Below are 26059 nucleotides of genomic sequence, written 5' to 3'. Positions count from 1 at the left end.
TATTATAATATATTAAACATAATTCTAGACAGAAAAAAAAAAAAAAAAAATATAAAAAAGATAAAACAATTCTATATTAGAAATCTCGCATTTTAAAATTTACTGCTAAGGCACACGTACCCTCTGCAGTGCGGTGTCATATGATAACTTAGGTCTTGCTAATGATCTATAGCACTCGGCAAACAATAAATGTCACAGAATCACTGCTGGTGCACGGTGTAAACTCTTCCAGAGAGGCACCTAGCAACCAGTAAAAAGGAGACTTATTTACATGTTTAGGACTAAGCTAGCACAGCAGTCAAATAACAAGGTAGTTCTTTGAAAAACGCGTTTATAATGCTATATATGTTTGCACAATTAATTAGAAACTTGTAGGTTTCTTTACTGGGAGTTCCATGGTCAGACACATCACACACATACACTCTCCTGTGCCCTGTATCCCTCAGACACATCACACATGTACACTCACCTGTGCCCTGTATCTCTCAGACACATCCCACACATACACTCTCCTGTACCCTGTATCCCTCAGACACGTCACACACGTACACTCACCTGTACCCTGTATCCCTCAGACACGTCACACACATACACTCTCCTGTGCCCTGCATCCCTCAGACACATCACACACGTACACTCACCTTTGCTCTGTATCCCTCAGACACATCACACATGTACACTCACCTGTGCCCTGTATCCCTCAGACACATCACACACATACACTCACCTGTGCCCTGTATCCCTCAGACACATCACACACATACACTCACCTGTGCCCTGTATCCCTCAGACACATCACACATGTACACTCACCTGTGCCCTGTATCCATCAGACACATCACACATGTACACTCACCTGTGTCCTGTATCCCTCAGACACATCACACATGTACACTCACCTGTGTCCTGTATCCCTCAGACACATCACACACGTACACTCACCTGTACCCTGTATCCCTCAGACACGTCACACACGTACACTCACCTTTGCTCTGTATCCCTCAGACACATCACACATGTACACTCACATGTGCCCTGTATCCCTCAGACACATCACACATGTACACTCACCTGTGTCCTGTATCCCTCAGACACATCACACATGTACACTCACCTGTGCCCTGTATCCCTCAGACACATCACACACGTACACTCACCTTTGCTCTGTATCCCTCAGACACATCACACATGTACACTTACCTGTGCCCTGTATCCCTCAGACACATCACACATGTACACTCACCTGTGCCCTGTATCCCTCAGACACATCACACATGTACACTCACCTGTGCCCTGTATCTCTCAGACACATCACACATCTACACTCATCTGTGCCCTGTATCCCTCAGACACATCATACACGTACACTCACCTGTGCCCTGTATCCCTCAGACACATCACACACGTACACTTACCTGTGCCCTGTATCCCTCAGACACATCACACATGTACACTCACCTTTGCCCTGTGTCCCTCAGACACACGTCACACTAGTACACTCACCTATACTTTTATTGTCACATATTTCCTGCTTTGCAGCTTCTGGCATATTTGCTAGCCCCTGATCTTCTCTTTGTTCCGTGTTACATACATTTTTAGCATCTTTTACAACAACAAAAAAAACTGTCAGAAATAAATCAGTCTTTACATGGTATCTTTTTAAAAGTTAGTTTAAAACAAAATGTGAAAAACAGTGTAATTTAAGTTAAATAAACCTGAGCCTACATCAGTAGCAGTCACATCTGGAAGAAACAACCTATGAAATGACATCAGCACAACAGTAAATACAACCTGTGTCATACAGTAAAGGGAGTTAGCTGGGAATCAGTTACTTTACTTGCTACAAATACAGCCTCACTGTAACCAATCAGAATTCCCACAGGAGACGTATTACAGGGTTCTGTGAGGTTTTTGAAAATAAAATTCATCCACCTGTGCCCTGCATCCCCCATACATGTCACACACGTACACTCACCTGTGATCTGTATCCCTCAGACACATCACACACGTACACTCACCTGTGCCCTGTATCCCACAGACACATCACACACGTACACTCACCTGTGCCCTGCATCCCTCAGACACATCACACACATACACTCACCTGTGCCCTGTATCCCTCAGACACATCACACACGTACACTCACCTGTGCCCTGCATCCCTCAGACACATCACACACATACACTCACCTGTGCTCTGTATCCCTCAGACACATCACACACACACTCACCTGTGCCCTGTATCCCTCAGACACATCACACACGTACACTCACCTGTGCTCTGTATCCCTCAGACACATCACACACATACACTCACCTGTGCTCTGTATCCCTCAGACACATCACACACATACACTCACCTGTGCCCTCTATCCCTCAGACACATCACACACGTACACTCACCTGTGCCCTGTATCCCTCAGACACATCACACACGTACACTCACCTGTGCCCTGTATCCCTCAGACACATCACACACGTACACTCACCTGTGCCCTGTATCCCTCAGACACATCACACACGTACACTCACCTGTGCCCTGTATCCCACAGACACATCACACATATAAACTCAACTGTCCCCTGTATCCATCAGACACATCACACATGTACACTCACCTGTGCCCTGCATCCCCCATACATGTCATACAAGTACACTCACCTGTGCCCTGCATCCCACAGATTTGCCACACACGTACACTCACCTGTGCCCTGTATCCCTCAGACACATCACACACGTACACTCACCTGTGCCCTGTATCCATCAGACACATCACACACGTACACTCACCTGTGCCCTGCACCCCTCAGACACGTCACGCACGTACACTCACCTGTGCCCTGTATCCATCAGACACATCACACACGTACACTCACCTGTGCCCTGCACCCCTCAGACACGTCACGCACGTACACTCACCTGTGCCCTGTATCCATCAGACACATCACACACGTACACTCACCTGTGCCCTGTATCCCTCAGACACATCACACACGTACACTCACCTGTGCCCTGCATCCCTCAGACACATCACACACATACACTCACCTGTGCTCTGTATCCCTCAGACACATCACACACACACTCACCTGTGCCCTGTATCCCTCAGACACATCACACACGTACACTCACCTGTGCTCTGTATCCCTCAGACACATCACACACATACACTCACCTGTGCTCTGTATCCCTCAGACACATCACACACATACACTCACCTGTGCCCTCTATCCCTCAGACACATCACACACGTACACTCACCTGTGCCCTGTATCCCTCAGACACATCACACACGTACACTCACCTGTGCCCTGTATCCCTCAGACACATCACACACGTACACTCACCTGTGCCCTGTATCCCTCAGACACATCACACACGTACACTCACCTGTGCCCTGTATCCCACAGACACATCACACATATAAACTCAACTGTCCCCTGTATCCATCAGACACATCACACATGTACACTCACCTGTGCCCTGCATCCCCCATACATGTCATACAAGTACACTCACCTGTGCCCTGCATCCCGCAGATTTGCCACACACGTACACTCACCTGTGCCCTGTATCCATCAGACACATCACACACGTACACTCACCTGTGCCCTGCACCCCTCAGACACGTCACGCACATACACTCACCTGTGCCCTGCATCCCTCAGACACGTCCCACACATACACTTACCTGTGCCCTGCTTCCCACAGATTTGTGACAAATGTACTCACCTGTGTCCTGTATCCCTCAGACACACGTCACACTAGTACACTCACCTATATTTTTATTGTCACATATTTCCTGCTTTGCAGCTTCTGCCATATTTGCTAGCCCCTGATCTTCCATTTGTTCCGTGTTACATAAAATTTTAGCATCGTTTTCATCTAAAAAATATCAGTAATAGAAATAAATAAATGATTCTTTACATGGTATCTTTTTAAAATTTAGTTTAAAACAAAAATGTGAAAAACAGTGTAATTCAAGTTTAATAAACCTGAGCCTACATCAGTAGCAGTCACATCTGGAAGAAACATCTCATGAAATAACATCAGCACAACAGTAAATACAACCTGTGTCATACAGTAAAGGGAGTTTGAAAATAAAATGCATTTCTCATTGGTTATTAAAACCTCAGTATAGCCCATTTAATTATCTTAACTTGTATTGCCTGGGTGAGAGATTGTACCACAGTGATATGATAGAGACATCAGATATATAAAGAGATTTATATAGTTCAAGACAAAAGTATTTTCTATTTATTTAACCTCTTAAGGACATATGACGGAATTTTTCCGTCATAAAACAATTGAGCAAACTGAAAGCTGTGTCCTTAAAGGGTTAATAAAAGAGTAAAAATAATAGAAATAATGCAAGTTATCAAGTTTAACCTTTTCACCACTGAGCCCTTTTATACCCTTGTGCTGATGCTGTTTTCAGTCTTTTGCTTCATTTTATTTAGAATTCAGCCCTACATGAGTTATATCACAATCACCACAAATAACAGGTGAGTTTTCACCTGTGTGTTTTATTGAGGGGGAATAGGGACTCTAAAAGTGAGACACGTCACACATATACATACTCACCTGTGCTATTCTAGTATTCCAACAGCCCCTGAAAACAGACACAATCCCCCTCACACTGACACAGTAAAATCCTGATTATTTTATACAAACATATACAATATTAGAGACGGGATCGTGGTCTTTCTTACTAAGGGTCAAATTACAAGTGGAGCACAATTTAAAGCCCCCGCTTGTTAACTGCGCTAGAAGTAAGCTTTTTGTGTGGGTTGCGCTCATATTATGAGTTGAAAGTAAAAGGTTAGCTTGCGCGCTAACCCAAAGAACGTAAAAAGCTGAAATCAGGATATTGTGCATGCGATAACCTATTCCTCCATAGAAGTTAATGGAGTAAAAAAGCGGGGGGGGGGGGGGGGAGAACCCTACTGGCGGCACAAACCTGATCCCATATTTTCAAGTGCGCTAACCAGACACCAAAATATAAATATTTTACATTCCTATGTATATATACATCTTTAGACATGCATAGGTATGTATCTCTATGTTAAAGGGACACTGAACCCAAATTTTCTCTTTCTTGATTCAGATAGAGAATGTAATTTTAAGCAACTTCTAATTTACTCCTATTATCAAATTGTCTTCATTCTCTTGGTATCTTTATTTGAAAAGCAAGAATGTAAGTTTAGATGCCGGCCCATTTTTGGTGAACAACCTGGGTTGTCCTTGCTGATTGGACAGCACCAATAAACAAGTGCTGTCCATGGTCTGAACTAACAATGTGCTGGCTCTTTAGCATAGATGCCTTCTTTTTCAAATAAAGATAGCAAGAGAACGAAGAAAAATTGATAATAGAAGCAAATTAGAAAGTTGCTTAAAATTGCATGCTCTATCTGAATCATGAAAGAAAGAATTTTTTTGGGTTCAGTGTCCCTTTAAAGCCCTTTGCCTGTGTTTTTTCTAGCAACTGAGGGGTCAATTTAACAAGGGGCAAATGGCCCCTGTTCCCCTTGTTTCAGCTCGCTGCTCCTTAACTATATCCACCACCTCTATTAGCGGCGGACAGCAATCAACCCGATCCTATACGATTGGGTTGATTGAGGCCCCCTGCTAGCGGCCAATTGGCTGCGAATCTGCAGGTGGCGGCATTGCACAAGCAGTGGTGCCGATTCCCCGGGATCACCCCAAAAACATGACCTCTGTGTCCCAGGACTCTGTGGGACTGTGGCTGCTATTTCAGACGCCAGCCTGTCTGGAAGGACGGGAATGGCGGGAGATTTGGGAGTGAGATAAGACCCTGTGTTTGTGTATAAAAGGAGTGTGTGTTTCCCAATAAAATCATTTCTTGTTTTCACCTGAATGCTAGTCTGTCTAGTCATTTGAGGATTGCTATAATCACTTTCCCCACTACATAGCGGCTTGTTCCAGGTTCTGGGTGTCAGAAGGAACCGTTTGGCAGAGCTACTTAGTCGGGGTAGCCGTAGTCCGCCACTTTCTCTGCTACATTGTGACCTGTTGTCAGAGAGAGGAAGGACCCTCTGGCAGAGCTACCCAGTTGGGGTAACCGGAGTCTGCCACAAGGTGGAAGCCTGAATACTGGTGTTGTCGGGTATCAGGCAGGGCTACTGGCTGTAATCACTTGGCAGCTACACAACTGCAGTCGGCAGGGAGGAAGGTAGCCGGGTTATCTGTCACATTGGTTGGCAGCGGTGGGATCTGCTTCTTCCACCCGGTTCCTGCTGACAAAGGAGAAGTGCCACAGTAGCCGGCAACTATGGAAGCCGAGTTCCAAAGGAGAATGCAGGAGGCGCTGGCCAGCCGGACGGTCCTAGTTCATATTGGGACCTGCTGGCACAAAGTGACTTTTTCCGCTGGCAACTCTGGAGAGAGGCCCTTCAACAAGAGCAGGGATATCGGATAACGACCCTCCCCATTTGTGAGAAACAGTACACCCTCCAGTGGGACTTGCGAGTGCCTTTCCTGGGAGAGCAGCCCAGGGGGGAATGGCTGTTTGAATTGGATAGATTGATCCAGGAAGAAGAGGTGCTGGATGGCGGCTACTGTGCCCTCTGATGGCACGCTATGCAAGCGCGGGCATGGCGGGAGGATGGCACCCCACAGAGGGCTTTGGTTATGGCAGCCCTGGATTATTATGGGAAAAGATGCTAAAGGACCCAGACTTTGGGAGCGAGGCGGACCAAAGACTGGAGGACATTTGCGAGTACCGAGAGAGGCAGCTGGATCTCTCGGGAGTACTCTGGCTGCAAGCCGCTATAGATTATATATGTGGCCAAGAATGGGAACAGGAAAATGCATACAAGAGCCTGCTAGACCGTGTTCAGCAGCATGCCACGGAGTCTGCACGGAGCTAAGGTACCGCAGTCTGGCGATTCATGGAGGTTGGCAACAAAGAATGAGCGATGACGAGCTGCTAGATACAAATCAGTAGCCTGGCCCCAAGCTTATGGTCTTGGACCAGGAAGCCACCCCAGCAGAAGCGCTGGCAAAAGGGCAGAGAGCTGCTGGCCTCTGCCCAGCACATGCAGCAGCTCTGGGAAACCAGGGAGCGGAGGTCGCTCAAGGCAGCATACTTCACAATAAAATCATCTTTTTTTTTATAAATAGTGAATAGCGACCTCCGCTCCCTGGTTTCTCAGAGCTGCTGCATGTGCTGGGCAGAGGCCAGTGGCGCTCTGCCTGTTAGCGCTTCTGCTGGGGTCGCTTCCTGGTCCAAGACCATAAGCTCGGGGCCAGGCTACTGATTTTTATCTAGCAGCTCGTCATTGCTCATTCTTTGTTGCCACTCCTCGGAGGCCAACCTCCATGAAGAGACAATCGGTCTCTCTCCCCAGCGACAGAGCCAAGTACAGGGAGAGGCGGCAGTCGGTTTCTCTCCCTAGCTGCAGAGCCATCCCCAGGGAGCAGAGGTAGTCGTCCTCCCTTCCCAGGAGAGGAGACAGTCGGTTTCTCTCCCCAGCGGCAGAGCCATCCCCCGGGAGCGCAGTTAGTCATCCTCCCTCCCCTCCAACAGAACCCCTTCCTGGGAGAGAAGACAGTCGGTCTCTCTCCCCAGCAGCAGAGCCAGGTGCAGGGAGAGACGGCAGTCTGTATCTCTCCCCAGCGGCAGAGTCGTCCCCCGTGAGTGGAGGTAGTCGTCCTCCCTCCCCTTCAACAGAACCCCTTCCTGGAAGAGAAGACAGTCGGTCTCTCTCCCCAGCGGCAGAGCCAGGTGCAGGGAGAGACGGCAGTCTGTATCTCTCCCCAGCGGCAGAGTCGTCCCCCGTGAGTGGAGGTAGTCGTCCTCCCTCCCCTTCAACAGAACCCCTTCCAGGGAGCAGAGACAGTTGGTCTCCCTCCCCAGCGGCAGCAACCCTTCTAGGGAGATTAGGTGGCAGACCTCTTTCCCCAGCGGCCAGACCCATGCCAGGGAGTGCAGACAGACGGTCTCCCTCCCCAGTGGCAGCAACCCTTCCAGGGAGAGGAGGTGGCAGACCTCTCTCGCCAGCGGCTGATTCCCGGGAGAAGAATACAATCATACAATAGTAATAAGGATATTACTATAATAACCCTTGGCGCTAACGTGTAGCTAAAATTGGTAATGCAAAGGTTCTAATTATTGTATACTATAAACAATAAATTACCTTAGTACGATGGAAATGATAATTCCTTACAAATATGTGAAAACTGGGTAGTTGATTAAGGGATGTGCTTAAGGATGAACCAGAGTAATGGTGCAAGTAAAAAATAAACAAATTTTATTACAATCTTAATCGTGCACAGAAATACTTTTAAAACCAAATTTAAAAAACACTCTGATCAGGCGTTTGACAATGTAGTATCAATAAAATCCCTAAAAACCTCAAAATAAAATTGCATAAATAAAATAACAATAAAACAACAATTGATACTGGGACAATATAATTGACATAGAGAGTTGTTTTCACATATTTGTAAGGAATTATCATTTCCATCGTACTAAGGTAATTTATTGTTTATAGTATACAATAATTAGAACCTTTGCATTACCAATTTTAGCTACACGTTAGCGCCAAGGGTTATTATAGTAATATCCTTATTACTATTGTATGATTGTATTTTTCTCTGTGGAGTTTGAGGATACTCCATTTACCCAGTGGTTTATTGGTAACTTTCCCAGCGCAGGTTGATCACACCCCTCAGTATTCCCGGGAGAAGAGACAGCCGGTCTCTATCCCCAGCAGCTTGGCATGGTCCCTACCCTATACCCATCCAGGAGGATTTCTCACAGGGGGCAGGCGGTGCATTGGGCAGGAGGGTAACCGTTCAGGCAGTTGGTGCCACAAGTTTGGGCTCCCGAGCTTTGCCTGCCCCACTAAGGAGCAACTTCAACCTACAGTCTGGGGTGGGAATACAGCCGGGAAACCGGCAATGGCTTTATTTGTGAGTGGGCCGGCAGTCACTCAGCCGGGTGTCACAGAGGGAAACAGTGTGGCCATGGGACTTAAAGACACTGGAACCTGTGGGAGAGCTACTGTTTTGGAACCGGCCTTGGAAAACTTGTTTGGGACTTTGCATTGGGTAACTATCCCTGCGCCCCAGACGCAGGGGATGAAGGCCAGCAGGAAACACCATGGAGTCCAGGAGGGATAAGATGACCTCTCCCAGCAACCAACAAGTAGAGAACCACTGTCGGACAGCCCCAGACTGACCCGTTAAGGGTCTAGCTGGGTCTGCCGAACTGGAAGGGGGGAGATGTCACGGATACCAGACCGCCAAGGCTACCCCCCACCCCCTTACTACATGGCTCACTCCGTTTTACATCAGTTTTGGCCTGCTCATGGCCTATGGGATCTCACAGGCTCTTGCTATATGTTGGTTGTGCTATGTGTACCTGGTCAGGAAAGAGCTTATATCTGACCGGGAAAACCCTTCTAGGCTGCCCGGGCTCCTGGAACTGCCGGCCAGCCGACCGCACCGGATACCACCCTAACCACTCGCCGGCTGGCCGGGCTCCTGGAACTCCCGGTCGGTTACTTTAAGCCGGACACTTGCTAACTTTACCCCTGGTCGCTTCAGCGGCCCTTTGCCCTAACTTTTGTGGATTGGTAGCCTCTAGGGAGGACAAGAGGTGGGGAAATTACCGGAGGGGAGCTACTTTGGGAACCGGGGGTTTTGGACACCCCCTATCTTTAACGGGCTGTAACTCCAGTTCCCAGTAACGAATCACACCGCATTTTGGACTGTGGCATCTGGGGACCAAGAGCTTTCAAATGACACCCTGGAAGTGGTGCCGATTCCCCGGGATCACCCCAAAAACATGACCTCTGTGTCCCAGGACTCTGTGGGACTGTGGCTGCTATGGCAGATGCCAGCCTGTCTGGAGGGGCGGGAATGGCGGGAGATTTGGGAGTGAGATAAGACCCTGTCTTTGTGTATAAAATGAGTGTGCGTTTCCGAATAAACTGAGTTCTTGTTTTCAACTGAATGATAGTCTGTCTAGTTATTTGGGTGGAGATTGCTATAATCACTTTCCCCACTACATAGCGGCTTGTTCCAAGTTCTAGGTGTCAGAAGAAACCATTTGGAAAAGCTACCTAGTCGGGGAAGCCGGAGTCCACAACTTTCTCTGCTACATAGCGACCTGTTGTCAGGGAGAGGAAGGACCCTCTGGCAGAGCTACCCAGTAGGGGGAACCGGAGTCTGCCACAGGGTGGAAGCCTAAATACTGGTGTTGTCGGGTATCAGGCAGGGCTACTGGCTGTATTTACTTGGCGGCTACACAGCTGCAGTCGGCAGGGAGGAAGCAGGACCCTTTGGACGGAGCTACCCAGATGGGGTATCCATCACAAGCAAAAATGTACTTTGTAATTATTATTTTTTTTATTTTGTGACAATTTTTTGTTTTCCCAAAACAGTTAACCAGAGCTCTGAGGACGCAGTAATCATTCTAGAGTACTTTCAACTTGTAATACGAGCGGACGCCAGCAAATAGCTGAGATAAAATTCTTTATCGCTTATGTATAAATGTTAACGTGCCCCTCGTAATCTGGACCTAAAATAAAGGTTTCGCCCATGGTCTGCATCCCTGCATTTGAACGTGTGTCTGCACAGCTCATTAAAATATGCAATTCAACTGCGTACACTATTGCACATTTTCATAGTCATTGCTGCTGCCACTTCTCAACTGGGTATTTATCAATAATAATAATTAGTTTGCTCTGACTTTAACGCTGCAATGTCCCTTTAAATTTTTCCACGTAAAAATAAATATTACAAAAATGTTTCTCTGCTGGTCTTTCACATGTATTATAGAAGGTTCAAGTACAACGCCCCTTTAACTCACAATATACAGACAGGACATACAGATGAGTAGATCATATAGTGCTATGGGATTTATTTTATGCTCCTAAATACTCCTAATACTGATGTATCTGCAGCTGATCAGATGACAATAGTAATGATTACACTTTGACAGATATAAATGACAGCAGCTGTATAGGGCTTGGGTGTCATATGATGAGGATAAATAAACTCTACAAATGTGACAACAGTCAGTGAGTATCAGGCTATATTGTACTGTGACACTCAGTGTGTGTTTGAGGTGACACCCAGACTGATAATATAATGTACAGCACTTACAGACAATAAGCTATAAAAAACAGGCAATACCCCATAAACAGAAGACGCATCACACACGTGCACTTACCTTCATTGTCACTGTCACACACGTGCACTTACCTTCATTGTCACTGTCACACAATTCCTGCATTGGAGCTGCCAGCTGACACGTTACACTCAGATCTTCTGTTTTATCATCTACGTCAGTATTAATGTCATCTGTAAGAACATTTATTGCAGACAATATTTCATTTCACCCCAAAGGCAACTAATGTTTAACACAGTAATGGGTACTTAATTGCAATATACTTAAAGGGTCTACATGAAAATTGTTATTGTTTAAAAAGATAGACAATGCCTTTATTACCCATTCTACGGTTTTGCATAACAAACACTGTTATATTAATACACTTTTTACCTCTGTGATCACCTTGTATCTAAGCCTATGTAGATGGCCCCCCTTATCTCAGTTTATTTCACAATCTTGCATTTCAACCAATTAGTGTTGTTCCTGCATAATTATTATCATTCTACACGGGAGTGAGCACAATGTTATCTATATGACTCACATGAACTAGCATTGCATGGCTGTAAAAAGCTAATAAAAGGCACAGAGATAAGAGGGGCTTAGAAACAGGTAAACTGAGGTTATAAAGTATATTAATATAACAATGTTATCCATATGACTCACATGAACTAGCACTGTATCGCTGTAAAAGGCTAATAAAAGGCACCAAGATAAGAGATGGTCTGCAGGGGCTTAGAAACAGGTAAACTGAGGTTATAAAGTATATTAATATAACAATGTTATCCATATGACACACATGAACAAGCACTGTATGGCTGTAAAAGGCTAATAAAAGGCACAGAGATAAGAGGCGGCCTGCAGGGGCTTAGAAACAGGTAAACTGAGGTTATAAAGTATATTAATATAACAATGTTATCCATATGACTCACATGAACTAGCACTGTATGGCTGTAAAAGGCTAATAAAAGGCACAGAGATAAGAGATGGCCTGCAGGGGCTTAGAAACAGGTAAATTAAGGTTATAAAGTATATTAATATAACAATGTTATCCATATGACACACATGAACTAGCACTGTATGGCTGTAAAAGGCTAATAAAAGGCACCGAGATAAGAGATGGCCTGCAGGGGCTTAGAAACAGGTAAATTAAGGTTATAAAGTATATTAATATAACAATGTTATCCATATGACACACATGAACTAGCACTGTATGGCTGTAAAAGGCTAATAAAAGGCACAGAGATAAGAGGCGGCCTGCAGGGGCTTAGAAACAGGTAAACTGAGGTTATAAAGTATATTAATATAACAATGTTATCCATATGACTCACATGAACTAGCACTGTATGGCTGTAAAAGGCTAATAAAAGGCACCAAGATAAGAGATGGTCTGCAGGGGCTTAGAAACGGGTAAACTGAGGTTATAAAGTATATTAATATAACAATGTTATCCATATGACACACATGAACTAGCACTGTATGGCTGTAAAAGGCTAATAAAAGGCACAGAGATAAGAGGCGGCCTGCAGGGGCTTAGAAACAGGTAAACTGAGGTTATAAAGTATATTAATATAACAATGTTATCCATATGACTCACATGAACTAGCACTGTATGGCTGTAAAAGGCTAATAAAAGGCACCGAGATAAGAGATGGCCTGCAGGGGCTTAGAAACAGGTAAACTGAGGTTATAAAGTATATTAATATAACAATGTTATCCATATGACTCACATGAACTAGCACTGTATGGCTGTAAAAGGCTAATAAAAGGCACAGAGATAAGAGATGGCCTGCAGGGGCTTAGAAACAGGTAAATTAAGGTTATAAAGTATATTAATATAACAATGTTATCCATATGACACACATGAACTAGCACTGTATGGCTGTAAAAGGCTAATAAAAGGCACCGAGATAAGAGATGGCCTGCAGGGGCTTAGTAACAGGTAAACTGAGGTTATAAAAGTATATTAATATAACAATGTTATCCATATGACACACATGAACTAGCACTGTATGGCTGTAAAAGGCTAATAAAAGGCACCGAGATAAGAGATGATCTGCAGGGGCTTAGTAACAGGTAAACTGAGGTTATAAAGTATATTAATATAACAATGTTATCCATATGACACACATGAACTAGCACTGTATGGCTGTAAAAGGCTAATAAAAGCCACTGAGATAAGAGATGGCCTGCAGGGGCTTAGAAACAGGTAAACTGAGATTATAAAGTATATTAATATAACAATGTTATCCATATGACACACATGAACTAGCACTGTATGGCTGTAAAAGGCTAATAAAAGGCACAGAGATAAGAGATGATCTGCAGGGGCTTAGTAACAGGTAAACTGAGGTTATAAAGTATATTAATATAACAATGTTATCCATATGACACACATGAACTAGCACTGTATGGCTGTAAAAGGCTAATAAAAGCCACTGAGATAAGAGATGGCCTGCAGGGGCTTAGAAACAGGTAAACTGAGGTTATAAAGTATATTAATATAACAATGTTGGTTTAGCAAAGCTGGGAAATGGGTAGTAAAGGCGTTATCTATCTTTTTGAACAAAAATAAAAAGAAAGTAGATTGTCCCTTTAATATTTGGTGCATATTGAGGTTGATCAATAACATCAAAAATGTAATTTTATTAGATTTGTACGTTCAGATGTTCCGTTAAATATTTCAAATATATTGCAAATCTGAAGGTACGAGTATGAAGCATAAACACTAACCAGTATAGTATGGACTGTTTGTTCTTGGTCTAATTAGCTTCCATGTCATCCTTTTTGTGACCTTTTGGCGCTTTTTAAATTTTGGATTATTAAGTTTTTGGTTTTTAAAACTTTAGCACTGGATTCCTGCATTTTCTTTCTCCATAAGAAGGATAAACATCCAAAACTTATTTCAGAACTGACAAGAACATTCCAGCATCCACATGGGTGCATTTCAGTTTTGAAAAGAAGCATCTTTGTAATATAAATGTATTAGCAAAATTGCTTCTAATAAAAGCTATAGCTGTTTCAAACATGTATTTAAAGGGACACTAAACCCAAATTGTTTCTTTCATGATTTAGATAGAGCGTGCAATTTTAAACAACTTTCTAATTTACTCCTATTATCAATTTGTCTTCATTCTCTTGCTATCTTTATTTGAAAAGCAAGAATGTAAGTTTAGTAGCCGGCCCATTTTTGGTTCACAACCTGGGTTGTGCTTGCTGATTGGTGGCTAAATGCACTCACCAATACACGAGTGCTGTCCAGTGACCTGAACCAAAAAATATATGGCTCCTTAGCTTAGATGCCTTCTTTTTCAAATAAAGATAGCAAGAGAACAAAGAAAAAATTGATAATAGGAATAAATGAGAAAGTTACTTAAAATTGCATGCTCTATTTGAATCATTTAAATAAAAACATTGGGTTTAACATCCCTTTAAAGGATTACTTTCTGTTATAATTTTTAAGCTAAACAACTAACATATTAAAGTTAATAAACATTAATTAAAACCTACTGACCTATATTTTCTCCAAAATGAAGTTTCATAACGTTCTAAAAGTTATATCTTTTATTCGCCGATGATGTCACGTTATCCTGCCCACTATTTTCAGCACTGCATGTTCAAAATACTTAAACCAATAACTTTGTGTTTAAAGCGCCATTTTGAAACCTAGGTATTGTAAACGGATTGGTACAGAGCAAAGGATACCCACGGAGTGGGTTTGGAAAACAATTAAATTTGCAGACAAGATTTCTGATTTACGGTAGAGATATGTTAATGAAATGCTATTGATAAAAAGCGTATTTGGGGTAGTTAGTTAGTAACAGGCATAGAAAATATTTACTTACAGTGGCCCTTTAAGTATGCCCCGTGCACCAGCATTTCAAACACAGCACTTGTTCAGAGAACCTAAGGTGCTTTTACCACCTGGTAATGACGGAATTTGTTAATTGCTGACATGATACAAGCCCCGCAGGTGCTCTGAGCAGCTGCTGTATTTAAAATGCTGGTGCACTGAGAATATCTAGCTATGCTTCACATGCACGAGCAGAGACAAATGCTAACACTAAAACAGTGATAACTTTTACTGTAGGTATTTTTGCCAATACATTTATATTGCTAATATGTTTCTATTCAAAAATGTAATTAATTTATGTGCTTTTAAATTTTCACCGAATGTCCCTTCAAAAAGGAAATTTATGCTTACCTGATAAATGTATTTATTTTTCGATACGACGAGTCCACGGATTTCATCCTTACTTGTGGGATTATGCCTCCTGGTCAACAGGAGGAGGCAAAGAGCACCACAGCAGAGCTGTATAAATAGCTCCTCCCTTCCCTCCCAACCCAGTCATTCGACCGAAGTTAGGAAGAGAAAGGAAAAGTCAAGGTGCAGTGGTGTCTGAAGTTTAACAAAAAATAATAACCTGTCCCCAAAAAAACAGGGTGGGCCATGGACTCGTCGTATCGAAAAAGAAATACATTTATCAGGTAAGCATAAATTTCCTTTTCTTTTCCAAGATACGACGAGTCCACAAATTTCATCCTTACTTGTGGGATACAATACCAAAGCTATTGTACACGGATGAAAAGGGAGGGACAAGACAGGGAACCTAAACAGAAGGCACCACTGATTGAAGAACTTTCCTCCCAAAAACAGCCTCAGAAGAGGCAAAGGTATCGATTTTGTAAAATTTGGAAAAAGTGTAAAGAGACGACTAAGTTGCTGCCTTGCAAATCTGTTCAACAGAAGCATACTTTTTGAATGCCCATGAGGAAGCCACAGCCCTAGTGGAATGAGCCGTAATTCTTTCAGGAGGCTGCTGTCCAGCAGTCTCATATGCAAAGAGACTTCAGCCAAAAAGAAAGAGAGGTAGCCGTAGCTTTCTGGACCCTACATTTCCCAGAAAAAAATGACAAACAATGACGATGATTGGCGAAAATCCTTAGTCGCCTGTAAGTAGAACGTCAAAGCCCGGACCACGTCCGAATTATGTAACAGATGCTCCTTCTTAGAAGGATTAAAACATAAGGAAGGAACAACAATTTCCTGATTAATATTCTTATTTGAAACAACCTTAGGAAGAAAACCAGGTCTGGTTCTCAACACCACCTTATCCGAATGAAAAATTAGATAAGGAGGATCACATTGCAACGCCGAAAGCTCAGATACTCTTCGGCCAGAAGAAATAGCAACCAAAAATAAATCTTTCAAAGATAATAACTTAATATCTATGGAATGCATATGTTCAAACGGAACCCCTTGAAGAACTTTAAGAACCAAATTTAAACTCCAAGGAGGAGTAACAGGTCTAAAGACAGGCCTGGTTCTAGTCAGAGCCTGACAAAAAGATTGTACGTCTGGGACATCTGCCAGACGCTTGTGTAACAAAACAGATAAGGCAGAAATCTGACCTTTCAAAGAACTTGCAGACAACCCCTTCTCCAATCCTTCTTGGAGAATAAGACAGAATCCTAGGAATCCAAACGCTACACCAAGAGTAGTCCTTGGATTCACACCAATAAAGATATTTACGCCATATCAAGCGCCTGGATCAAAGTATCGATAACTGAATCAGAAAACCCACGCTTAGATAAAATTAAGCGTTCAATCTCCAAGCAGTCAGCTGTAGAGAAACTAGATTCGGATGATGGAAGGGTCCCTGAATGAGAAGGTCTTTCCTCAATGGGAGCTTCCACGGAGGCTGAGAGGACATGGCCACCAGATCGGCATACCAAGTCCTGCGAGGCCACGTAGGAGCGAGAAGGATCACAGACGCCCTCTCCTGTTTGACACGCGCAATCACCCGGGGAAGAAGAGCAAACGGGGGAAAAACATAAGCCAGTTTGAAGGACCAAGGAACTGCCAAGGCATCTATCAGCTCGGCATGAGGATCCCTGGACATGAACCCGTATCTCGGAAGCTTGGCATTCTGACGAGATGCCATGAGATCCAACTCCGGCCTGCCCCATCTGAGTACCAGGCTGGAAAAAACCTCCGGAAGGAGTTCCCATTCTTCCAGATGAAATGTTTGTGTGCTCAGAAAATCCGCTTCCCAGTTTTCCACTTCTGGGATGTAGATCGCTGACATATGGCAAGAGTGCAACTCCGCCCACTGTATAATCCTGGATACCTCTGTCATTGCTAAGGAACTCCTTGTTCCTCCCTGATGATTGATGTAAGCCACCGTCGTGATGTTGTCCGACTGGAACCTGATGAATTGGGCAGAGTCCAACTGAGGCCATGCCTGAAGCGCATTGAAGATGGCTCTCAATTCCAGAATGTTGATTGGAAGGAGAGACTCCGCCTGAGTCCATACACCTTGAGCCCTCAGGGAATTCCAGACTGCTCCCCATCCTAGCAGGCTGGCGTCCGTCACTATCACCCAAGAGGGTCTGCGGAAGCATGTCCCCTGGGATAGATGATCCAGTGACAACCACCATAAAAGAGAGTCCCTTGTCTCCTGATCTAGTGTTATTTGAGGAGACAAATCGGTATAATCTCCATTCCACTGTCTGAGCATGCTCAGTTGCAGAGGTCAGAAATGAAATCAAGCATACGGAATGATGTCCATTGCTGCTACCATCAATCCGACTACTTCCATGCACTGAGCCACTGACGGCCGAGGATTGGACTGAAGGGCTTGACATGAGCTTTATCCTCCTGACCTCTGTCAGAAAGATTTTCATGGAAAGAGAGTCGATTAGAGTTCCCAAGAATGGTACTCTTGTCTGTGGAATTAACTAACTTTTCCCCAGATTTACCTTCCACCCGTGGGTTCTCAGGAAGGAAAGGACAAGGTCGGTATGAGACTTTGCCAGCTGGTAAGAGGACGCCTGGATCAGAATATCGTCCAGATACGGCGCCACTGCAACGCCCCGCGGTCTTAGAACTGCCAGAAGAGACTCCAGAACCATTGTAAAAATTCTGGGAGCTGTGGCCAGACCGAAAGGAAGAGCAACAAACTGGAAATGTTTGTCCAGGAAGGTGAATCTCAGAAATTTGTGATGATCTTTGTGGATGGGGACATGAAGATATGCATCCTTTAAATCCACGGTAGTCATAAATTGACCCTCCTGGATCAATGGAAGAATGGTACGAATAGTCTCCATCTTGAAGGATGGAACTCTGAGAAACTTGTTTAGACTCTTGAGATCTAAGATATGTCTGAAGGTTCCCTCCTTTTTGGGAACTACAAACAGATTTGAATAAAATCCCTGTCCCTGAGTTGGAACAGGACAGATTGCTCCCATGGAAGAGAGGTCTTCTACGCAGTGTAAGAACGCCTCTCTCTTTATCTGGTCTACCGACAATCGAGAAAGAAGAAATCTTCCTCTGGGGGGAAGTGTATCTGAACTCCAGTTTGTATCCCTGAGACACAATATCTATTGCCCAGGGATCCTGAACGTCTCTTATCCAAGCCTGGACGAAGAATGATAGTCTGCCCCCTACTAGATCTGGTCCCAGATCGGGGGCCACCCCTTCATGCTGACTTAGGTGCAGCAACGTTTTTTTTTGGACTGTTTGCCCTTGTTCCAAGTTTGATTGGGTCTCCACGTGGACTTGGGTTGAGAATAGCTCCCATCCTGCTTAGCGGAAGAGGGAATTCCCTTGAAATTTCAAAAAGAACGAAAATTATTCTGTCGACCCCTCTGTTTGGACTTCTTATCCTGAGGGAGGTGGTGACCCTTGACTCCTGTGATGTCAGAAACAATTTCTTTCAAGTCAGGACCAAACAAGGTCTTCCCCTTATAAGGAATAGCCAAAAGCTTAGATTTGGATGACACATCTGCAGACCAAGATTTCAGCCACAAGGCTCTACGTGCTAAGATTGAAAACCCTGAGTTCTTAGCCGCCAATTTGGTAATTTGCAGAGAAGCATCTGTCACAAAAGAATTGGCCAACTTAAGGGCTTTAATTCTATTCTGAATGTCTTCCAAAGAAGTCTCAGTCTTGAGAGATTCCTCCAGGGCATCAAACCAATAAGCTGCCGCAGTTGTAACCGTGACAATGCAGGCCGCTGGCTGCAAAAGCAACCCTTGATGAACATAAAGTTTCTTAAGAAGACCCTCCAACTTCTTATCCATTGGGTCCTTAAAAGCACAACTATCCTCAATAGGGATAGTAGTTCGTTTAGCTAAAGTGGAAATAGCACCTTCCACTTTAGGGACCGGCTGCCAAGAATCCCTGATAGTATCCGCTATAGGATACATCTTCCTGAAAACGGGAGAAGGAGAGAATGGAATACCTGATCTCTCCCATTCCTTAGCAATAATTTCCGAAGTTCTTTTGGAAACTGGAAAAACGTCTGAATAAGAAGGAACTTCTAGATATCTGTCCAACTTACTCAATTTTTCTGGAGGAACCACAATTGAATCGCAGTCATTCAGAGTCACTAAAACCTCCCTCAATAACAGGCAGAGGTGTTCCAGATTAAACCGGACAGACACCACTTCTGAATCCGTCGGTAGCAGGGCGCTTTCCGATTCAGAAAGTTCACCTTCAGATAGGTCCTCCAATTCTGAGCCCTGTGACGGCACATCTGATATCGCCATTAAAGCATCTGAAGTCGTGTTAGCCACGAGGGTGTCCTTCCTTCTGCGTTTGCCTTGCAAGAAAGGAAAGGCAAATAACGCTTCCAAAAGTGTAGAAGACATAACAGCAGCTATGTCCTTTAGAGTAATTGAAGTCAAAACTGCGGAGGTACTGGACTGCGCCTGGGCAGGCGTTAGGGGCTGTGACGCTTGGGGAGAAAGATGCAGCATACTCTGAATCTCATCGGTAGAATCTTGAGAGGTATCCACTTTTGTTAAGTCTTTATCAAAAAACATTTGTTCTCTAAACTGTAATGCCCTCTCAGTACACAAGGGGCAAAAAGTAACAGGAGGTTCCACATTTGCATTCAAACATGAACATGTAACATTCACCATATCATCCATGTTAGCAAATAAACAAAAACAGACTTGGTCGTGAATTGCAAACTAATATGACATAAAACAAGAACTCTGAAAGAAAACGTGTAACTATGTCTTTAAATTTGATGAAACAAAACGTGTAACTGTGCCTTTAAAATAGATTAAACAAGTGACAGTACACTCTAGTTAAACTATAAACGGACATAAGAAGAAAGGTATGATGAAAAAAACAAGCCACCCTTTACCACGGGTCCGTTAACTAAAAAACCTCTGCTGAGGCACCTACCTGCCCCCTCGTTAAAACATCCGTTGCCAAAGTACTCTGCCTTTGCTTTTAACAGAAACCATGTGGCCTCGGCAGGCAGTGAAGACTCCCTTCTTTCTTTACCCACGCTCCGTAAGGCACTGTCGGCAGAACACAGCCATGCGGCTTCCTGAGCGCAGGAGTGTAACTCCGCCCTTCGTGGGCGTAAACTATTCCCAGAGCGTCTTCAAACAACCGAGATCCGTATGTCGCTGCCTGAACAGCTAAGCACACCATGCGGTCTGACCCCATAATAAAATGCCCAGTAAATACATCACACCGGAACACTCATAAACCCGACACTAAAAGCTTATTCCTTAACTAGGATCATCATCATCACCATCTGCGCTCTCACATAAAAATGTAAATGTGATCTGAGCGTTCCTACTTGGTCCTCCCCCACCCCATCTTCCCTTAAAAGCATTAGAGAAGCCCTGAGGTAACCAACTTTTCACAGGGAGAACTAGGAACAATTGCAGCAGCCATTTCCGAGTTAGTGCTGTCCCAGAAGTTCAGAGCTGCACATACCTTGGTGCTGAGCGACAGCATGAACGGTCCCACAGCTATCAAGAAGTCTTCTTAACTCCTTGCCATTCTGTGGAGACATACAGGGCCTTAGTTAGTAATTGCTAAGACCATATTGAAAAGGGCAGCACACAGTATGGGAGGCGCAGTGAGAAATTTATCCCACCAGTTCCCAATGCTTTAAAGCCACCTGTAGATCTGCTAACAAGAGGCTGACCAGGACCCGGCTACACCCTGTAATAAAATAGTACTCACTGGCACCATTTAAAAATAAAAAAACTCTTGATTGAAGAATCTAAACTAACACCTCACTTTACCTCTTCCTATTACTAACACAGGCAAAGGGAATGACTGGGTTGGGAGGGAAGGGAGGAGCTATTTATACAGCTCTGCCGTGGTGCGCTTTGCCTCCTCCTGTTGACCAGGAGGCATAATCCCACAGGTAAGGATGAAATCCGTGGACTCGTATCTTAAAAAATAAATTTATATATAATAGTCTGTAGATTAAATAATGTTCCACTACTGTCATTGTATTAAAATGATATTTACAGTATATTGCAAAGTACCAGATGCCAATTTATTCCTATATTTAATCTTTATTAATGGCCCAAATGTGTGAGTTCACAAAAAAATAAGTTTTCAGAATACCATTTAATGAACTAGAAGTGGGATAGAGAGGGCACATGTGTGTATCATTTACATGACGCAGAGCGTGATGAAAAAAAAAAGGGAAGAGAGGGCATGCATGTGTACCATTCACATGAAGCAGAGGGTGAGAGAGGGCATGTGTGTGTGCCATTTACATGACGCAGAGGGTGAGAGAGGGCATGTGTGTTTACCATTCACATGAAACAGAGGGTGAGAGGACATGCGTGTGTACCATTCACATGAAGCAGAGGGTGTGAGAGGGCATGCGTGTGTACAATTCACATGAAGGAGAGGGTGAGAGAGGGCATGCGTGTGTACCATTCATATGAAGCAGAGGGTGAGAGAGGGCATGCGTGTGTACCATTCACATAAAGCAGAGGCTGAGAGAGGGCATGCGTGTGTACCATTCACATAAAGCAGAGGCTGAGAGAGGACATGCATGTGTACCATTCACATAAAGCAGAGGGTGAGAGAGGGCATGCGTGTGTACCATTCACATAAAGCAGAGGGTAAGAGAGGGCATGCGTGTGTACCATTCACATAAAGCAGAGGGTGAGAGAGGGCATGCGTGTGTACCATTCACATAAAGCAGAGGGTGAGAGAGGGCATGCGTGTGTACCATTCACATAAAGCAGAGGCTGAGAGAGGACATGTGTGTGTACCATTCACATAAAGCAGAGGGTGAGAGAGAGCATGCGTGTGTACCATTCACATAAAGCAGAGGGTGAGAGAGGGCATGCGTGTGTACCATTCACATGAAGCTGAGGCTGAGAGAGAGCATGTGTCTGTGTGCCATTTACATAAATCAGAGGGTGAGAGAGAAGGGAAGAGAGGATATGCGTGTTTACCATTCACATAAAGCAGAGGGTGAGGAGAAGGAAACAGAGAGTGTGTGTACTATTTACATTAATCGAAGGGTGAGACAGAAGGGAAGAGAGGGAGTGTGTGTATATCATTTACATGAAGAAGTCGGTGAAATTGAAGAGAAGAGAGGGCATGTGTGTGTATCATTTACATGAAGCAGAGGGTGAGAGAGAAGGGAAGAGAGGGCATGTGTGTGTGTGTATCATTTACATGAAGCAGAGGGTGAGAGAGAAGGAAGAGAGGGCATGTGTGTGTGTGTGTATCGTTTACATGAAGCAGAGGGTGAGAGAGAAGGGAAGAGAGGGCATGTGTGTGTGTACTATTTACATGAAGCAGAGGGTGAGAGAGAAGGGAAGAGAGGGTGTGTGTGTATCATTTACATGAAGCAGAGAGTGAGAGAGAAGGGAAGAGAGGGCATGTGTGTGTACCATTTACATGTAGCAGAGGGTGAGAGAGAAGGGAAAAGAGGGCGTGTGTGTATCATTTACATGAAGCAGAGGGTGAGAGAGAAGGGAAGAGAGGGCATGAGTGTGTATCATTTACATGAATCAGAGGGTGAGAGAGAAGGAAGAGAGGACATGTGTGTGTGTACTATTTACATGAAGCAGAGGGTGAGAGAGAAGGAAGAGAGGGCATGTGTGTGTATCATTTACATGAAGCAGAGGGTGAGAGAGAAGGGAAGAGAGGGCATGTGTGTGTATCATTTACATGAAGCAGAGGGTGAGAGAGAAGGGAAAAGAGGGCGTGTGTGTATCATTTACATGAAGCAGAGGGTGAGAGAGAAGGGAAGAGAGGGCATGTGTGTGTATCATTTACATGAAGCAGAGGGTGAGAGAGAAGGGAAAAGAGGGCATGTGTGTGTATCATTTACATGAATCAGAGGGTGAGAGAGAAGGGAAGAGAGGGCATGTGTGTGTGTACTATTTACATGAAGCAGAGGGTGAGAGAGAAGGGAAGAGAGGGCATGTGTGTGTATCATTTACATGAAGCAGAGGGTGAGAGAGAAGGGAAGAGAGGGCATGTGTGTGTATCATTTACATGAAGCAGAGGGTGAGAGAGAAGGGAAGAGAGGGTGTGTGTGTAGCATTTACATGAAGCAGAGGGTGAGAGAGAAGGGAGAGGGCATGTGTGTGTACCATTTACATGAAGCAGAGGGTGAGAGAGAAGGAAAGAGAGGGAATGTGTGTGTATCATTTACATGAAGAAGAAGGTGAGAGAGAAGGAAAGAGAGGGCATGTGTGTGTATCATTTACATGAAGCAGAGGGTAAGAGAGAAGGAAGAGAGGGCATGTGTGTGTACTATTTACATGAAACAGAAGGTGAGAGAGAAGGGAAGAGAGGACATGCGTGCGTACTATTTACATGAAGCAGAGGGTGAGAGAGAAGGGAAGAGAGGGCATGTGTGTGTATCATTTACATGAAGCAGAGGGTGAGAGAGAAGGGAGAGGGCATGTGTGTGTATCATTTACATGAAGCAGAGGGTGAGAGAGAAGGGAGAGGGCATGTGTGTGTACCATTTACATGAAGCAGAGGGTGAGAGAGAAGGAAAGAGAGGGAAAGTGTGTGTATCATTTACATGAAGAAGTCGGTGAAATTGAAGAGAAGAGAGGGCATGTGTGTGTATCGTTTACATGAAGCAGAGGGTGAAAGAGAAGGGAAGAGAGGGCATGTGTGTGTGTACTATTTACATGAAGCAGAGGGTGAGAGAGAAGGGAAGAGAGGGCATGTGTGTGTGTACTATTTACATGAAGCAGAGGGTGAGAGAGAAGGGAAGAGAGGGCATGTGTGTGTAGCATTTACATGAAGCAGAGGGTGAGAGAGAAGGGAAGAGAGGGTGTGTGTGTACCATTCACATAAAGCAGAGGCTGAGAGAGGACATGCATGTGTACCATTCACATAAAGCAGAGGGTGAGAGAGGGCATGCGTGTGTACCATTCACATAAAGCAGAGGGTGAGAGAGGGCATGCGTGTGTACCATTCACATAAAGCAGAGGGTGAGAGAGGGCATGCGTGTGTACCATTCACATGAAGCGGAGGCTGAGAGAGAGCATGTGTCTGTGTGCCATTTACATAAATCAGAGGGTGAGAGAGAAGGGAAGAGAGGATATGCGTGTGTATCATTTACATGAATCAGAGGGTGAGGAGAAGGAAACAGAGAGTGTGTGTACTATTTACATTAATCGAAGGGTGAGACAGAAGGGAAGAGAGGGCATGTGTGTGTATCATTTACATGAAGCAGAGGATTAGAAAGAAGAGAGGGCATGTGTGTGTGTATCATTTACATGAAGCAGAGGGTGAGAGAGAAGAGAAGAGAGGGCATGTGTGTGTATCATTTACATGAAGCATAAGGTGAGAGAGAAGGGAAGAGAGGGCATGTGTGTGTATCATTTACATGAAGCAGAGGGTGAGAGAGAAGGGAAGAGAGGGCATGTGTGTGTGTACTATTTACATGAAGCAGAGGGTGAGAGAGAAGGGAAGAGAGGGCATGTGTGTGTGTACTATTTACATGAATCAGAGGGTGAGAGAGAAGGGAAGAGAGGGCATGTGTGTGTATCGTTTACATGAAGCAGAGGGTGAAAGAGAAGGGAAGAGAGGGCATGTGTGTGTGTACTATTTACATGAAGCAGAGGGTGAGAGAGAAGGGAAGAGAGGGCATGTGTGTGTGTACTATTTACATGAAGCAGAGGGTGAGAGAGAAGGGAAGAGAGGGCATGTGTGTGTAGCATTTACATGAAGCAGAGGGTGAGAGAGAAGGGAAGAGAGGGTGTGTGTGTACCATTCACATAAAGCAGAGGCTGAGAGAGGACATGCATGTGTACCATTCACATAAAGCAGAGGGTGAGAGAGGGCATGCGTGTGTACCATTCACATAAAGCAGAGGGTGAGAGAGGGCATGCGTGTGTACCATTCACATAAAGCAGAGGGTGAGAGAGGGCATGCGTGTGTACCATTCACATGAAGCGGAGGCTGAGAGAGAGCATGTGTCTGTGTGCCATTTACATAAATCAGAGGGTGAGAGAGAAGGGAAGAGAGGATATGCGTGTGTATCATTTACATGAATCAGAGGGTGAGGAGAAGGAAACAGAGAGTGTGTGTACTATTTACATTAATCGAAGGGTGAGACAGAAGGGAAGAGAGGGCATGTGTGTGTATCATTTACATGAAGCAGAGGATTAGAAAGAAGAGAGGGCATGTGTGTGTGTATCATTTACATGAAGCAGAGGGTGAGAGAGAAGAGAAGAGAGGGCATGTGTGTGTATCATTTACATGAAGCAGAAGGTGAGAGAGAAGGGAAGAGAGGGCATGTGTGTGTATCATTTACATGAAGCAGAGGGTGAGAGAGAAGGGAAGAGAGGGCATGTGTGTGTGTACTATTTACATGAAGCAGAGGGTGAGAGAGAAGGGAAGAGAGGGCATGTGTGTGTGTACTATTTACATGAATCAGAGGGTGAGAGAGAAGGGAAGAGAGGGCATGTGTGTGTATCGTTTACATGAAGCAGAGGGTGAAAGAGAAGGGAAGAGAGGGCATGTGTGTGTGTACTATTTACATGAAGCAGAGGGTGAGAGAGAAGGGAAGAGAGGGCATGTGTGTGTGTACTATTTACATGAAGCAGAGGGTGAGAGAGAAGGGAAGAGAGGGCATGTGTGTGTAGCATTTACATGAA

General features: G+C 44.5%; 1 protein-coding gene across 1 annotated transcript in view; it reads right to left on the bottom strand.

Moving 5' to 3' along the window:
• LOC128657070 (gastrula zinc finger protein XlCGF26.1-like) overlaps positions 1-26059 on the bottom strand; it is a 243877-nt gene that overhangs the window by 205619 nt on the left and 12199 nt on the right. Inside the window, exons 6-7 of the mRNA XM_053711299.1 lie at positions 11236-11334; positions 3778-3885 (exon numbers count right to left, since the gene is read on the bottom strand). Coding sequence (XP_053567274.1) covers positions 3778-3885; positions 11236-11334 — 207 coding nt within the window. The remainder of the gene's footprint in view (positions 1-3777; positions 3886-11235; positions 11335-26059) is intronic.

This window comes from Bombina bombina, chromosome 4 (assembly GCF_027579735.1).
Source record: "Bombina bombina isolate aBomBom1 chromosome 4, aBomBom1.pri, whole genome shotgun sequence".
Classification (NCBI taxonomy): Eukaryota; Metazoa; Chordata; class Amphibia; order Anura; family Bombinatoridae; genus Bombina; species Bombina bombina.
Note: the sequence above shows the minus strand (reverse complement) of the source record. Positions and strands in the feature narration are given on the sequence as shown.